The sequence below is a fragment of the Rattus norvegicus genome, chromosome 2 (genome assembly GCF_036323735.1).
Source record: "Rattus norvegicus strain BN/NHsdMcwi chromosome 2, GRCr8, whole genome shotgun sequence".
Classification (NCBI taxonomy): Eukaryota; Metazoa; Chordata; class Mammalia; order Rodentia; family Muridae; genus Rattus; species Rattus norvegicus.
In genome coordinates this window covers 168,739,150-168,756,315 of record NC_086020.1, presented here as the reverse complement: position 1 = coordinate 168,756,315, position 17,166 = coordinate 168,739,150, and the positions used below count along the sequence as shown (strand labels likewise).

At 36.6% G+C, this 17,166-nt stretch overlaps 1 protein-coding gene across 4 annotated transcripts in view; it reads right to left on the bottom strand.

Annotated features, from left to right (window-relative positions):
• The window catches only part of Pdgfc (platelet derived growth factor C), a 178,167-nt gene that overhangs the window by 35,260 nt on the left and 125,741 nt on the right, over nt 1-17,166 (bottom strand). For all 4 annotated transcript variants that reach the window (XM_039103196.2, NM_031317.1, XM_039103197.2 and 1 more), the window contains 1 exon segment: nt 8,423-8,603. In XM_039103196.2, the coding sequence (XP_038959124.1) occupies nt 8,423-8,428 (6 nt within the window). In that variant the 5' untranslated portion in view covers nt 8,429-8,603.

Sequence of the window (17,166 nt, the reverse complement as noted above, 5' to 3'; positions counted from 1 at the left end):
GCATTAGCAACATGACACAACAAGGAGAAGACAGAACATTAGAGCTTGAAGATGATATAAAGGAATTGGCTCAATCACAGAATATGATGATTGTTATTATCCTTCATTTCTAATGATGAGAATATTCATAAACACTGGAATATCATGAATAGACCAAATCTATAAGTTATGGACATAGAAGAAAACGAATTACAGGTCAAAGTCATAGAATATACTTTCAATAAAATTACAGAAGAAAACTTCCCAAATCAAGGAAAAGAAATGCCTAGTAAGGTAATAAGCAGGTGAAAGATCAAATAGAAAGAATTAGAAAGACAAACTTGGGATGTTTTATAACTGGAATGATAAATACACATACACACACAGAAAAACACACAGAGACACGGACATACACACACACACACACACACACACACACACACACACACACCCCACACCCCAATTACTGAAAGCTGAAAGAAAGAAGGATCAAGAAACACATAAAAACATGTACATCAGAATCATAGCTGGTTTTTCAATGGGAACATTAAAAGCCAGCAGAACTTGGAGCCATGTGATTGATCCAACTTCTGAAAGCTGCCAATTGGACTATTCCACCTGACAAAACTATTTGTTGTAATTGAAAGAAAATGAAAAACTTTCCATCAGAGCAATAGGCTAAAGAAATTTACAATCATCAAACCATCTCTCCAAAGAGCACTAAAAGGAAAACTTTGACTGGAGAACAAGAGAAGATACTATAGGGGGAAATGAATGAAGCTAAGTCATGGCTTATGTGAATTAAGTCAAAGGAGACAACACAAAATCAACAAAGTGATGGCAATTAAGCAATTATTCTTCCAATAATAAGTCTGAATATCAGTGGTCTCAATCTCTCAATCAAAATACACAAGCTTATTAGAGAATTAGAGAACAAATGCATATTTTTGCTCTGTCTCAGAAAAAAACTCACCTTCAAGAATAGGTAGTGCCTTAGAGTAAGAAGTATATAAACATTAGTGCTAAATGTCACTGTGGACTAAATGGACCTAACAGACAACTACGAAGTATCCCAACCTAACTTGACAGAACATAAATTTTCTAACAGAATAAAAATATGTATGGTATTAAATTAAACAAATTTTAATTATAAAGTATGAGGACATGGAAGAATATTTGTCTTAATGTATTGTGTTTCGTCATATTGTGGAATGAGGGCATCTGTCCAAGAACCGTGCTATGTGCAACATCTGTGAAGAACCAAATAAGGCTCGTGTTGAGCAGCAGCAACGGCAGACGACAATCCATCACAACACTCTGACTAACAGATACTGACAGTTGACAAATCCATAGTCCTCAATATGCAGCTTAGAAATGTTGGAGCGTACAGGCAAGTGCTATGAAACACATCCATATAATTTTGGGAGAATTCCCCACCCTTTCTGCAATTCTGAACAACGAAGAGAGAAAACACAACTCTTAAATATGCATAAAAGTCCCCAAACCAAGTCACAAAATCTTAGTCAGAGTGTAAGAACACTTCTCCAACATGGGACGAAAACTGCTGCCCAATTTATAATTTACAGCCACTGTCCCATGCTTCCATCCAAGGCAGTGACAACAGATCAATGCCATGTAGAGCTCCTGGTATCAGCATCTCCAAACATGGCTGATGAAAGGTCTCCTGTGCCAGCCACGAACAAAGGAGAACCTGTGACAAGTAACAATCCACAATAGTGACCAGGGATTTGGTCTTCAGAGGTTCTATTACCTAACTGATACCAAATCCAAGCTGGATCATCCTCAGTATGTGTGTGTGTGTGTGTGTGTGTGTGTGTGTGTGTGTGTGTGTGTGTGTGTGTATTTTTTAAGAATTGTGGCATTCTTTTCCCCTCAATAGTCTCAATTTCATGACATGACATATTATATACATGTACAGATATACTTTTTTTTCTAAAGTAAGATAGAGGCAAGGTACTAGAGATTTGGGGGAATATTACCACGCTTGTTGAAATGTCTGCACAATAATTTAACTAACATTTTCAATAAAGTTTATTGAAATAATTCCTGTAAGGTTTGGAGAGCTAGCAAATTAGGTAAAGTGTTTAGTCTGCAATAGTAAAATCTCTGGTTCCATACCCAGAACCATCGTCATCAACAACCACAACACTCACATTTTGAGCATGGTGGCATGCCTGGAATCTTACTCCTGAAAAGGTGTGACAGAGGTTCAGTGGTGCTCTCTAGCTGGCCAGCCTGACAAGAACCTGACAAGTTCTAGGATGATGAGTGATTGCCTTGGGAAAAAGGGGGAGTAACTTTTGAGGAGACACTCCTGAGATTGTACTTTAGTCTTTACATGCAGGGCATGAAGGACTGATGCATGTGTTTTTTACAGACACATGTGCAGGAGAACATATGCACTCATACATACACACACACACACACACACACACACACACACACACACACACACAAACACACACAAAGACATACTATGTTCCAGGCCTCACTCCTGAACTAACTCCAAACTTTTAAATCTTTGTGGTCTTAAGTATACAGTATTGATTATTGAATTTTTTTCCATTTGTTCCAAATCTTTCCATACAACTCCATTCAAATGTCTGTCTTTTACATTTCTTGCAAGAGTTTTGGCTACTTTCTCTAAGAAGTACATACAAAGCTCCATCCTAGAAGACATGAAAATAATTGCAACAAAAGGAGGTAGTAGAAATTAAAGAGAGACAGGATCATGACTTATGAAGAGGAACCCTGCACTCATGGGTAGATGTCAGACAGAAATCGAGTAAACTGGCCTAAGCCAAGTTTAGTCTCTGTAACAATTGTATAAAACCTTGATGCAGTAAAATACTGTCATCCCCTGACTTCTTCCTAAGCACACAAAAAACATAGTGCATTTTCATAAGAATCTAGTCATTTGACAAGTACTTCTGATGACTGGAGACAAACACTTGTACTGCTCTCTAAGCTTTCAGTCCTAACAAATACTGTAAAACCACAACCATTTTCTTTGATCTTTGGCCACATAAATAATAATTTATTTGAACTTCATGATCTATATAAATAAATGGTCACTGCTTAAATTAGTTTGATAGGATAATGTTGAAATGTGAATCAATTGGTAAGACAAAATTTTGGAGAATATTGGTCATATTGTACCACTGAAGACTTCCCCACAGTATCTATGTGTAGGTACATTCCAAGGAGCATGCTATTTTGCCCAAAGTAAAAAAGCAAAAATTTAATTTAAAGGCTTCTTTAGGAGTCAAGTGGAATTTCTCTTCACCTGATAAAAACAATGAATTCTGTCCTTGGTTAGAGTAGACTTCTTCAGAACATTGACATGAAATATCTATGGGCACAGCGAGATGGAAGGGACAGTGGCCTCTCCCCAACTCCAATATCCACTGAGCTGCTTTGTTCTTTGCCCACATATTAATAACTGGCAATAAGTCATGCATTCCTTACAGTACCTGAGGCACCAAGTTTCCGTCTACCCCATCCCCACAGAAGAAACCACCACGATGGCTGTACAGGGACTTAATTCCACACAAGTCATTTACAAAATTACAAGGAAGGGAAACGCATCTGGGTTCTGAAGCAGCCCAGAACCAAGATGGCATTCTCTCTCCAAGATATGCAGTACTGGGGGATTTTGTTTTATCCATTTGGCGAGGATGGCATTAGTTTATTTTCTTTATATATAATTTGAACAACAAAATTTGAAAAACTATTATATCCAAGCAGATATCATTGATAGATGGATAAAGAAAATCATTTTTTACAAAGTAAGAAAAGTTTGATAGAAATTTAAAAGTAGACGGGCTGGAGTGCATGTAAAGGCTGTGCCCATTCATTCTTTCCCTAACACCCCATCCAGATGCCCAGCAATAAGTAAAATGGTGACAACACATGGGAGTCAATGTTATGCTAACTATAGCATCAGGTTCCATTAATTAAGACTGATAACCATCAAATAGGACTAAATGAGTTGCTAGAAGTATTATCTTATTGTTAGTAACTTCAAAACAGTCAAAACTCAGGTTAAATAAAAATTATTTAAGAAAGTTAAACATTAGTACAATATATACTCAAAATGCTGCAGCCAACTTTAAGGAAAAAAAGTAAAGTCCTCGCATTTCATGAGCATTGAGAACAACATCATAGTCAAGCAAAACCATTTTATATATTAAAAAATCAAAAAGAAAAACCCTGTGGAGGGTCACACCTGATTTTCCACATTTTTATTTAAAACTTCAGGTATGTTTTGGGAGACAGTTTCCAAATATTTATGACGGGAAAGTGTCAATCTGATATTTTGATACTAGATGAAACATTGTTCTATTTATCCTTTGCCTGTTTCTTAGGCTTTTAAATACTGGTGTTTATGCAACACTGCAGAGTAGGGTATATATATATATATATATATATATATATATATATATATATATATATATAACCTATTACTCCAACGTTACAACGTTAACAAGAACTTTTCTTTCTAAGAGATGGGAGCTATGTTCTGGGCTCTCACTGTGTGTGGCCCTAGAAGGAAACAAGGTCTTACTTTTTTCACTTTTCTTAAACAATCTCTTACACTAATCTACCAGGGTATGTGTACAAGGATTCTCCCCTTTCTTTTTCTATCCTCTCATCAAAAAGAATCAAAGATATTATTAACTTCTTGTGAGCCATCATAAAACCTAATATATCATTTATTAACAAATTTATACATATTTATCTTCATTACTTGTCAATGAAGTGTAACAAGGGAACCATATTTATTTTTGTGAATAATTGTCTGAAATAGATAAGTGTTAAACTTTAAACCTATGGAATAAAGTTTGTAAGCTGTGGCTCGTTGTAGTAATACATTAAAATCTCCCAGGGCTTGTTTTAAAACTAAGCCTAGCTAGTGACTCCGATTGAACATAGCAAAATGGAGAAATACATTTAATTTGTCTTCTTACAAGTTATTTGGAAATCAAAAAAAATTGTTCTTACTCGTGAGAATTTTCCTGCTATGACGTGATAATGAGAACCACAGAGAGTTTTTCTGCTGAGATGTTCATTCTATCTCACAAATAAAACTACAGAGTGAGCTTCTTATAAAATATAACTCAGTTTAAAGTACATGTGTGTGTGTGTGTGTGTGTGTGTGTGTGTGTGTGTGTGTGTGTGCGTGTGTGTGTGTGTGTAACTAGAGTTTTAAAATCCATTCCCTGATATAGGCTTTTTGTGTCAGATGTAAAATAGTCACTACATTGATTGTGCAAAGCAGATAAGGCTGATTATATGGCTTAGTTTTTATAAGTCCTTGATTTAAAATAAAACGTGTATACTTCGTTCATTGACTATAGTCAATACTTCATTAACTGCCCCAACTTGGGCTTCTTCTTACCAGGATGAGTACCAACCAATTACATCACAGTCCACTTGTGCCCCTAGTGCCTCAGACACACACACATGAGCATCTGAAAAACACTTGACAACATCCCTGTTACTCTGGCTCTTTTTTGCCTTCCATGTATTCCAGCTGCAATAAAGGTAACACACAGCAGCAGAGACATTACGATATGCCATCAGATCCTAGATGAGCCTGAGAGAAAATGGCCAAATTTCTAGAAAATCTTAATGAGCAGCAGCTACGGGGAATGGTGTTGAGCAAGGCCTATGTAGCACACCTTCTGACAGGAAGCTAATCATCTACTGAGGCCTGCGGTCCATGCCTTTTGTATCATTACAAAACTAGGAAGCCATTGTGGTCTGCATCGCCACAGGTCTGGCTTCACAGCTGTGAGTTTGCTGACAGTCCAATCATTGTGTGTAGGGAAGTGGGGATTCCAATAAGAGAGCTCATCCAGGACACAATGAAATAAATGTATGGGGAGTGGGGGTTATGCAGGGGCAATTGCCCTGAGCAAATACCACAAGATCCTTCAAGTCCTCTCTCCAAAAAGCATCCTTTCTTCCTTTGGACTTTCTTTTATCTGACTGACAACTAACACTGATGAATTGTTGCTTGGTCAGTGCTAATGCATGTGGGGGTGGGTCAAGGGAGGGTGACATTTAGCAACATACAGTGATAATTCAAAGCATTCTGCCAGACTTAAAAGCATTGTCACCTTTCAGATTTTCACTCATCAAATCCCACTATTCTGCAAACAGTTGGTGAAGGTGGAATGGATGTATTTATAGTACAGAGTGAGGGCTGCGGGAGATCTAAATGGTAGCACGAGAAGTACCAAGTCAGCCACCAAAGTAAAGTGTGTGAAACTGGAACAAAAGCAATTGTCTGACATCATCAAGTTGCACTTCTTAGGTATGTAGGACCCTACATTCCTACATTCACATACTTTAATTTCTTTCATCCCATAGCCTGCTGTTCCGTTCAGGATGATTAGAATAATTATAACCACATTATGACTTCTCAATAAATCCTTAAATCCTTAGTGGGTCATGTTCCCAGTTCTATTCAGCAAGCCCATTGACACTTGTTGTTTGTCTGTAAACATGTATGAGGCTCATCAGCCAATCAAGTGCTGAGGTACAGGCTCGTATCAGACTGCCGAACGACTTCCACCACTTAATGAAACACTAGAGATCTCAATTTCACTTATTACTTGGAATACACAAGTGGGTTTCCCATGATGCAACATAGGGACTAGGTCACGTTTGTGTAACCGTTTCATGGTGACACATGGAAGTTATATTCGATGTATGTTTAGATGGCATTTAGTCCAACAAGCTATGTATGCAGCCCTTGAATTCTGTCTTCATTTCCTATAGCATCTCTCAACCAGGATTCTCTATTGTGGCCACTGAACCGACCTGAACTGGGCAGTAGGAAGCAGAAGTATGTGAGCAGATGACGACGTTAGAAAGACTCTGTCTAATCCTAGGCTGTGTCAAGCTGTTAAATCGTCTTCAATTTAATGTTTAAATATATTATTAGGAAGATTATTTGAAATGTAATAAAGGAAATACTATGAAATCTAAGATGGAAACAACATTAAGAATGGAATAGCATCTTTGATAATCTATAAAGAAGGTTAATGACGATTTCCAGTACAAGTCTAACATCCCAGGATGCCTGCTTTAGCATCAGTCACACGTAATAAAGAGTTCTATCACAAGAGAACAAGCTACATGCTTTAAAATCAGCTTGCATTCTTCTGTTCCCTTTCAGCTGTCTTATCAGCCAATACCTAAAATTTCCCCATCTACTCAGTGATATAAGTTGTGCATAAGCAGTCAAGGATTTACATTTTTGCATAACTATTCAACATAAATATGATAAGCAAAGTTAAACAGTGTTAGGTTTATACCAACAATAGATACAAAATTAATTTTGGAGGGTAAAGAAATGGTGCTATATTAAGTGTAAAAACGTTAAAACAGCACATAAAAACATTGATTTTTTTTAAAGTAATATTAAACACAATTTAGGTAAAATAGTATTGACTGCAAATAGTGCTGCCTTTCCAGATCTTCGTTCTATCCATCCCTAAATCTACACATAGAATCGACACTAAATAACACAGATTTAAGTAACTTTCAAAAATTGCATCTTTAAACTGAGAAATGTTACTAGCAAAATACATTAATATATCATATACCCAAAGTCTTAGATAATATTAGGAAGCTGCAGTTGTATTTCATTATCTAATATGACGTCCATTAAAATAAGTTAAAAAGAATTATAATATTAAGCTTCTACAGTGACCCTTAAATAATAAAAGAGTGAGAAATAACACATTTTTATCTATTCTTCTCAAGACAAAAATCCGTATGTCATTTCCCACTAATGCTGAGTTGATGGTCAATGAGCCAGGCCTGAGGAGCATGCTGTCTCCTTTGTTTTTCAGATGTATGTTTATGTATGATAAATGTGTGTGTATGAGAAGCTGGAGGGCAGACATATACTTCGTGTTATGCCTCAGGCCTTTTCTATGTGAGTTTTTGAGTCAGGATTTCTCACTGGGCAGGAGCTCACCACCTAGGCTACACTGGCTGGCCAGGGAGCCCAAGCCTTTCTCTGCTTTCCCAGAGCTGAAGTACAAGTTATCATACTTGGCTTTTTAAATTTTGTTCTGGGGATCAAAACCAGATCCTCGTTTGTTCAAGGTAAGCACTTTATTCTGTGTCATCTCCCAGTCTGTTATCTTCTTAAAATGACTAAAAAAATCACCACATTTCCTTTCACTACATTGAAGAGGTACTTGGTATTTCTAATAATCTACAGAGAAATGCTTAAACTGGCTGTGACAGTTATAATGCAACCTTTGTGGTGAAAATAATCCAAACTAGAGAACATGATCTGATGTTGGTGTTCTGATTCTCATCTTTCAAAGGGGAGATCCAATTAAAAAAGCAAAAAGCTGACTCAGCGGAGTAAGGAGAATCTCAAGGTTGTACTTACTGGCATGATAATACTGTAGTGGATGCAGAATCCGGGTTCAGATGGAAAATACTCATCAGATACAAATCTTATCCTGATATGATTTCCTTTAGAAGTCTGCTTTCCTGGCACAGTCCCAGAACCACACCAGCGTCCTAATACACTTCCATCACTGGGCTCCTCAACTTCTACAAAATCATACCTGTGAGGAGGCAAAGGGGGCAGAGACTGACGTCATTGCTTATCTAGGCAACAGAAAATGTATGTGTACAATGTATCTATGGAGCACATCTTGAGTTGTCTCCTGTCATACTTGAAAAGAGAGACTGTGAGATGGGAAAGGTAAAGAGAATTAGAAATGAAGACCCAGTTGGAAAAATATGAGACTTTTCTTTCAAAGCTTTCCAATTTGCTAGTAACAATTGAGATTGATCAGACATTTAAAAAAATATTTTGTGTAAGCAAAATTATATGACTTTGAACCCATGAGTTATTCAAGTTCCTGTCTTAGTTCCTACCATTATTGTCCAAATTTCCTAGTTAGAAAAGATTTTTCAGACTTTACCAACCGTTACTACTTTAGAAAAGTACAGTACCAAAAGGATACTGAGGCTCTGCTAATGCTTGTCGAGTCGAAGCACTCTATTTGATGTTGGGGTAGTTGATAACATACATTATTTCCTTATAAAGAACTTGGCAGATATTCCAGCTCTCTTTTGCTTCCTAGGGTGGACACTGTGACTAACATGTGTTTAGTAATTGCTCTCCTACTGAGGAATATGTCCCCAGTTTAACTAACACAGAGACTAATGTTTTTTTTTAATTTTCTTCAACAATTGCATTTATAATTAAATGATAGAGTCTCTGGATTGAATTTATGAATAATAAAACATACAAAACTTTTAAAGAGAGAAATCTGACATGCTTGAAAAATTATTGATAAGATTTTAAAATATAATGGAATATAAATACACTAGACAAAAATCAAAACCAACATTTTATATAGTATTATATTTTAAAGACAAAATTGTTAATAAGAATACAATATATATACACATATATACACATATATACATACACACACACACACACACACACACACACATATATATATATATATATATATATATATATATATATATATATATCAGTATAGTTACAGATCTTCCCCTAGGAAACATAACATTTTTCAGCTTTATTTTCTCACAAGAACTAAGAAACTAAAATACTTTAAAATAACCATGTACACTCTGTGTTAAATAACTCCTGACCCAGAGTTGCCACTCAATGAAGCTTGCTCTAGATCTATGCAGCATTATGCCTACCTCCATAAACCTATGTTTTAAGATACCCTAGAGAATTTAAAAGCATCAAAAAGAAAACATTCGCTATCAAAAGAAGACAATTGTTATGTCATTTCCTAAAACAAATCCAGACCTTTAAGCTGTGTAGGCTCAAGTCAGCCATTACTCATTACAGGAGTCTAGAAGGACGGAAGTTGGTCTCCATGTTGACGTGACAAGAGTAGACAGAGTCAAGTAGAGTAGAACTAAGTTAAATCTTATGCATAACTGTTTAAAGAGCTGGTTTAGCCATTTTTATAACAAAACTGCCCAGAAAACAAAGTTCCTGCTTGGGCAGCTCTGTTCTGTTCAGGGAAAGTCAACCTGTCCAACTGGATTTCTACCACTGCTTACATAGATGTTTAAGTGTGTTAGGATACAGGGAGGAACACTCATTTCCTTGGGCTTAAGATGCATAAATCAGACGGTAAAATCTCTAATGAAAGTGCATAGTGAAATGCCGGAAGAGCAAGGGCAATTTTAAACGGCTAGATTAGGATCGCTTTACGAAAGACTTAATATCTGGGCTGTGAATGTGTACTGATTACCTGACCTGAACTGAAAAGGCAGGGGAAAGGAGATGCATTCTAGCAAGAGACACAATAGAAATGTAATATAAGAGGGAAGCATGATCAACTGTGAAAATAGAATGACAAACAAAGAAAATGACACAGACCAACCTGGGAAAAATTGGTGTAGGCACTAAGAGTTTAGCATTTCAGACTTGGCTGTCAGAATTTTACTTGTCACACAAGATCATAAACAGAGATGGGCACAGCATTAATAGGCCCTGTCCTCCCTTAAAGTATTGAATTCAATACATTAAAAAGCTGAAACTTTCATACCTATGAGTTCCTAGTTTCCTTTTAAATTTTGAGATCTGGTAATATTGACTATTGTTACTCTAATGTGATTCACAGAGGCTTCAGTATGGTGTCAGTTCCAGGACATGAAGTGTTCTTGTTCATTTCATTGTCGTTCCCCACACACCTGTAGTCCAGGCACACAGTAAAGGCTTGATAGGCACACGCGGGGTGAATCGGCAAATGTGCACTTGAACCTGACCGTGACTGAAGGTGGAATTGGATGGAAATAACTGTAGCTGAGAAGTGCTGTTTTAAGAGTCTTAGAAGTGTGGATTTGCTGCAATCCATGTATTTTACATATGCAGATCTCATTTATTTGTACTAACTGACACAATTGTGCATCTGGGTTTGCCATGGCTGTAGTATATACAACATAACCAATGAACAAATGCCAGATACACAGTCATCACCAATCTGAGAAATTTGAAGAAATGTTTCAGATGTGAGCATAAAGAAAGGGTCCTTTAAACAGCAACCTGCAAGGAAAGAAAGTCTGGGTGCAATCTTGAGCAGGGCACAAAAGCTGAGGAGAGCGGGAAGAAAGAATTCTCATCAAAAGCAGACAGAAGCAGAAGCAGTCAGTAGCGCAATGCCTCAAAGACACTCAAAATTAGTCAAATGCACTCACTGAATTTGACAATCACAAAGCCATTTTCAACAAGTAACCTGGGAAGCAGGCATTGTGTTAAATAGTTTCCTGTGACCATTTGCAAAGTAACTATTAAACTGTTAGAAAGAAAACACTAGAAGGAAAAAAAATAGAACAATTCTTGTCGCTCCTTTCATTGTATCTAACTTTCCTTTATGTTCAAAAATAAATACCATGTAGGTTTACTTGAGTGCCAGTTTCCTTTAAAACACTTTAAAAGGGTTTCCTAAAGCACAAGACAACACTGGGGCTATAATGTTAAGACCTTATTCTGACCCAACTGTGTCTTGGGCTGAGTGTTTGTCTAGGGTGCAGACGGTGTGAGGCTGACGCCCCGCGCTGTAAAATCAAACAACAAGAAGTCTTCATTTGGCCCTTGTCTAATTTGCATTTCGATGCAGAACTTGCTAGAGCAGGGTGGCCAGTCCATTATGATTTCATGAAGGTTTTCTAATGAGTTTGGTGTCAGATTTAAAACAAGTTCTGGATTTAGAGCTGTTTACCATGCCCTATTTAGACACATCTGAAGTTCTGTTCACTATTTTTTTTGAAGGAGTTATGGAGTTTTCCACTTTGTAGGAAAGAAAAAAAAATTCTCAAATGTATACTTTGTCTATGAAACAGAAAATTTAATATTAAACTACTAATTGTTTCATAGTAAATTAGGCACTTCAATTTTTGATCCCCACAGCTACAATTATACAATAATATAATTAGGAAATTTATCCAATTATTCTAACTTTCACAGTCCTATCTAATAATCAGCAAGGCATCTAGGAAACTTAAGAATAACAATAGAACAGTTATTTATTAAGGCTTACATTTCCTCTTAAGGAAAAGAGCACTATCAAAAACTTTTGTTTAAAACCATGCGCTGAAGGTCCAGGTAAACAGATTATGGACGACAATGCTGCTCACTTGCAAAGCACTTGACCACCATGCACTAGGTCCTGGGTTCAATCTCCCAGCAACACAAAAGTTTTTTTTTAAAAAATGAAATAAAGATAAAAAAGGAATAAAATAGAACAGGAAGTGGTGGGGGGATGGGGGAGAGGGTGTACCTGAAACATATATGCCTATCTTACTGTTCAAAACTTACCATAGCGCAAAGGGGAACAAACAAAAGTACCATTGACCTGGGGTTTGATATTTGCCTTCTATCTGTAGAGTACATGCAGAGGGTTTTGGAAAAAGCATAATGCATTTTAATGGAATTAATTCCTCTAATGATTTATAGGTTATGTTTCTCACTTTGTTTTCCCTGATGCCTTCTGCAGACTAAGGGATTCATAGGAGAGGCCATTTGACCTATGTTTACTAACATAGTTCAAAACCTCATGAAGGAAAGGAAGAGGGAAACTAGTGAGAAAACCATACCTCCAGGTCATAATAAAAGGGAGTGGGAACCAATTAAAGCACACCCTCCATGCATGCTCAGGTGATCATACTGGAGACACGGTAATCCTTACAATACACTCCCAGGTATTAATTTTCAAGGCGAACAATGGCCGGCAGAATCATTTAAAGGATTTATTAAGCATGAGCCAATCAAACATCACGTTCTCCCAGCAACATGAGGCAGCACACACAGTGCAAAGTGGCTGGCAACGTTCACTCCGCCTCTCTACCATACTCCTGGCACCCAGGGAGGATTTATGCTCTTTTATGTTAATAAACAAGTCTAATGTTGTAGACAAAATGTTTGTTCTCCTGTGGGAATGTAGAAAGTGTGAGAATATGGGAGCTATTTTCTGACTCCTAAGAGTGTAAGGAGTATACCAGAGAAATAAATTCACTGGAAAACACAATTGTCAGACACCCGGCTTCTTTCAACAAAAAAATAAACCAACCTTGCAGAACAGGCTGTCTCTAGTTCATGCTGAATAAAACCACGTCAATTAAACCTTCCCCATGAAGTATCAGCCTGACAGTGGTGAGAAAGCATGCCAAATGCATGTGGATTACAGAAAGCCCGGCTCTGCAAGTGTCAACGGGATCTGGAGCAGGTTGGGATGGGTAATAAAAATAATAAGATGACAATTACTGTACAGAGCTTATCGGCTTGTGCCTTTGCTACCTACCCACAAACAGCATCTTCAGACTCCTGTTCAAACACCAGATGTTCTTCTAGACACCAATTAATACTGAAAATACTTTGAAATAATTATCATATTTATTAGGTGATTACAGTGTGTTAGGCATGTTTTTAGGTGCTTTGGAATATTTTCTCCATAGATCCTCTTAGCAAATGAAAGTGGCAATTTCTAATTGTGCCCAGTTATGGGTTACTAAATATAGAAGAGCTAAGTAATTTGGCTAAGTTTGCAAAGTGATTATTTGTAAACTTTTATTTGTAAAATTATTTGTAAAGTTTTAGTTTTAAAGCCAAACTTCAGACTCCAAGGTCTTAGAAGCTAAGACCTACTACTCTCTATATTTAAATTTATACTTATTTATACTTAAAATCATACTTAATACATCTCTATAATTAAATTTCTTTTTTTGCCTAACTACATAAAAATCTAATTTTCTAGTCAAAAACTGACTATGAAGATAACTTTTAAACATCTAGAAAACAGACTGTAACAAATGAAACTGAACATGTACCTTGCATGTCTAGATTATTTATTATAACTAAGTTGGTGATATCTATTATCAGGAACTGTTGTTTGCAGAGAATTTAGAAACAATGTACACTGTAGAAGCCCAGCACATAATCAAACTTCCCAGGACAAACAGCAAATGATGGGGAGATTCCCATGGGAACAGGAGAGCTTACCATATGAAAGGTGGCTCAAGTTGGTGTGGTATGAGGTGAAGATTTTGAAGTAATTCTAATCACTAAATAAAAATAATGCAACTGTGTAGGACCCCAATTCAACTTAGACAACTAAGAATAATGAGATGGCGAGAGAGACAAAGCGAAAAGCATTAATTGCTAGAAATAAAATAAAATTTGTTAAGAGGTATAAGCAAAAAAAATAAGTATTCATAATTCAAAACAACTGGAAAGGAAAAAAATAATGAAAGAAAGAAAGAATGAACAAAAGGGAGAAAGAAAGAAAGAAAACATGAATGAATAAGTAGCCAGAGACAGAACAAAAGACACAGACTCAAACCATGCAAAAGACATTACAGTTAAAATTTTATAATTTATGACATTTTTCACTAAATATATTTTTAAAAATGTATAAAATGGATAAAACAAGAATTATCAACTTAGTTGTAACAGTTAAAGTAAATAATAATTCTTAAATTGAAAAGTTGGTCAGTATTTATCAGTATAAGGAAGGAAATAAAAGGTTTATTAAGCTATAAGCAAATGCATAATTCCAATTTTTCATAAATAATTACAAACCATTGAAAATGATAATCTCTCAAATTAACATGATAATCTTCCCTAATCCTTCCTTGTATTGAAAACTCTGAAATGGCAATATTTAACATTCAGAAATATGACTCATTTTACTTAGTCAATTGGAAAAAATGCTACCTATCAGCCATTAGCAGATTATATATGATTAGTGTAATCAGCCCAGTATGGGCTTTGTCCATGAATAAAGAGGACTAAAAAATGCTCCATAGAATGTTAAAAGGAATGACACCAGTATGATCATAGTAGTAAATGAATCACTAGTATGGCTTAATTAATTGGTTACTAAAAAAATGGAAGTAGAAGACTTTAAAATTGGGAGGCAATATTTCTCAGCAGAAAGCATCAGCATGCACTATCTGAAAGGAAGCTAACTTGATTATTACGACAGAGTGAGCAGAACTCATTAATACTTTGGAATTTTGGAGAAAGAGCTATAGATAAATTTGAAATAGAAGAAAAAATTAATAAGAACAGAGACAACACATTGCAGGTTCCATATACTTGAGCAAATTTAAACGATTTGGTATGTTGTGCTTTGTCCTCTCTACTGAGTACTGAGGGAAGCTTAGGCAAGCTCTGAAGTTACAACATGGCAGATTATGCTCACTTCCCAAAAAGTAAATAACCAGCCGTAAGGCCTGCGCCCTGAGCTGACCCTGAGCCATGGCTCTCTGTACCCCAGATACTGCTGGGAGAAAGCTGGTTTCTTAGAAGTGCTGACCCACCGGAGAGCACATATGATACCACCATTTCTGCTCACATTCCTGTCCCATGAGGAACCTGTCCGGAGCCTTCAGGACACAGAAACCAAGGATCAGTCTGGGGCAGGATACTTGTGGTTTCCACCTGTACCCTGAGCTGACCCTGTTCCACAGCTCTTTGTAACCAGATCCCACTGGGAGAGAGCTGGTTTCTCAGAAGTGCTGACATACAGGCTTACAGGAGGGTCAAGCTGCTGGTAGAGACAGGAAGACCAACTAACGCCAGAGATAAGCAGATGGTGAGAGGCAAGGGTAAAAAACCTAAGCAAGAGAAACCAATGCCACTTGGCATCGTCAGAACCCAGGTCGCCTATCACAGCAACCACTGCATACACCAGCGCACCTGAAAAGCAAGACTTTGATTTGAAATCACAACTCATGAAGATGTTAGAGGACTTTAAGAAAAACATAAGTAACTCCCTTAAAGAAATACAGGACAACACAGTTTGTAAAAAGATAGTGGCCTTTAAAGAGGAAACCAAAAATCAACCAAACAGGAGAAGGAATTGAAGAAAATCATCTAGAATCTAAAAACGGAAATAGAAACAATAAAGAAATCACAAAGAGAGAAAACCTGGAGATGGAAAACCTAGGAAAGAGATCTGGAGTCATAGACTCAGGCATTACCAACAGAATACAAGAGATGGAAGAGAGAATCTCAAGGACAGAAGATACCATAGAAAACATTGACACAACCTTCAAAGAAAATGCAAAACACAAAAAGCTCCTAACCAAAAAATACAGGAAATCCAGGACACAATGAGAAGATCAAACCTAAGGATAATAGGTATAGAAGAGAGTAAAGACTCCCAACTTAAAGGGCCAGTACATATCTTCAACAAAATTATTGAAGAAAATTTCCCTGACCTAAAGAAAGAGATGGCCATAAACATATAATAAGCCTACAAAACTCCAAAAAGATTGGACCAGAAAAGAAATTCCTCCCGTCACATAATGTTCCAAATGAAAGAACTCCTACATTCATAACAGAAACCTTACTAAAGCCCAAAGCACACATTGTACCTCACACAATAATAGTGGGAGACTTCAACACCACACTCTCATAAATGGTACAGATCATAGAAATTGGAACTAAACAAAGACACGGGGAAACTAACATAAGTTGTGAAACAAATGTATTTAACAGAGAGCTATAGAACATTTTAATCCTAAAAAAAGAAAAAGAATATACCTTCTTCTCAGTACCTCATGGTACCTTCTCCAAAACTGACCATTTAAACAGTCAAAAATCAGACCTCAACAGATAGAGAAAATTGAAATAATCCCATACATCCTATGAGATCACCATGTACTAAGACTGGTCTTCAATAACAACAAAAACGACAGAAATTCCACATATACATGGAGGCTGAACAAAACTTCACTCAATGATAAACTGGTCAAGGAAGAAATAAAGAAAGAGATTAAAGACTTTTAGAATTTAATGAAAATAAAAGCACAACACAGCCAAACTTGTGGGAAATAAAGAGAACAGGGATAAAAGGAAAACTCATAGCTCTGAGTGCCTCCAAAAAGAAACTGGAGGGAGTTTACACTAGAAGCTTGATGGCACTCCTAAAAGATCTATAACAAAAAGAAGCAAATACACCCAAGAAGAGTAGGCAGCAAGAAATAATAAAACTCAGGGCTGAAATCTCCAAGAAGAAACAAAAAGAACTATAAAAATAATCAACAAAACCAGGAGCTGGTTCTTTGAAAAATCAACAAGTTAGATAAACCCTTAGTCAGACTAAACAGAGAGCACAGAGA